Below are 884 nucleotides of genomic sequence, written 5' to 3'. Positions count from 1 at the left end.
TCAGGCATTTTGTTTTCTTCCACTGTTGGAGTCTCCTCCCGAGGCAATACCCCCAATGATGATATTGATGGTTCCAGCAGTGGGTTGACCATCCCTTTTTGCCTCAGGGGCTTTTTCCCTACCACGATCGTTCCTCGGGCGTTTATCATTATCGACGTAGGAACTCAGGAGTCCTCTTTTAATAAGGGCTTCAATCTCCCGTTGCAGGGCCTTACAGTTCTCCGTGGTATGCCCATGATCCCGATGGAACTCACAGTACTTGTTCATGTCCCTGGATTCGGGTGGTGACCTCATTCTGACAGGCCATTTGAGTTCCTTCATATCCTTGATCTCCATAAATATATTTGTCTTTGACGTATTTAAACGCGTGAATGACGTCGGAGGAACCTCCTGTCTCTATTTTTTCTAAGGTTGTTCTTCACGGGGGTTCGGGTCGTGCTGTCGTTTATGCTCGACCCTGTCATGGGGTGGTCCAACCTTTCTCGGGTTCAGTGTTTCCTCCATATTTATGTACTTCTCGGCTCGGGTAAGAAGCTCGATCACTGTCTTTGGCGGAGTTTTGGATAAAGACATCTTGAAAGTTTCACACTTTATAGCATATGTGAGGGCAGAAACTGCTGCAGTTATATGTAGGTCGGGAATCTGAAGTCTTTCCTTGTTGAACCTGGTCATGAAGTCACGTAAGGTCTCATTTTGTCCTTGTCTAAGTTGCATGAGGGAAGCTGCTGTCTTCCTGATGCGTTTACTGCTTGCGAAGAAAGCTAAGAACTTGTCCGCCAAATTCGAGAATGAGGCTATGGAGTTGGGCTCTAAGGTTGAGAACCAATCCCTAGCAGCATTCGTCAAAATTTGCGGGAAGGCCTTGCACATCACCTGATCCGGTG

The 884-nt window shown here is 47.2% G+C and overlaps 1 protein-coding gene across 1 annotated transcript; it reads right to left on the bottom strand.

The window, feature by feature from the left end:
• Positions 1-336, bottom strand: LOC111404353. The gene has a single exon (XM_023033169.1). The coding sequence runs from the start codon at positions 334-336 to the stop codon at positions 1-3; it is 336 nt and encodes a 111-aa protein (XP_022888937.1).
• Positions 337-884: the final 548 nt, after the last annotated feature.

The sequence above is a fragment of the Olea europaea genome, chromosome 11 (assembly GCF_002742605.1).
Source record: "Olea europaea var. sylvestris chromosome 11, O_europaea_v1, whole genome shotgun sequence".
Classification (NCBI taxonomy): domain Eukaryota; kingdom Viridiplantae; phylum Streptophyta; class Magnoliopsida; order Lamiales; family Oleaceae; genus Olea; species Olea europaea.
Note: the sequence above shows the minus strand (reverse complement) of the source record. Positions and strands in the feature narration are given on the sequence as shown.

Excerpts from the sequence above, each read along its gene's own strand:
- LOC111404353 (XM_023033169.1), bottom strand. The coding sequence starts at position 336 with ATGGAGATCAAGGATATGAAGGAACTCAAATGGCCTGTCAGAATGAGG.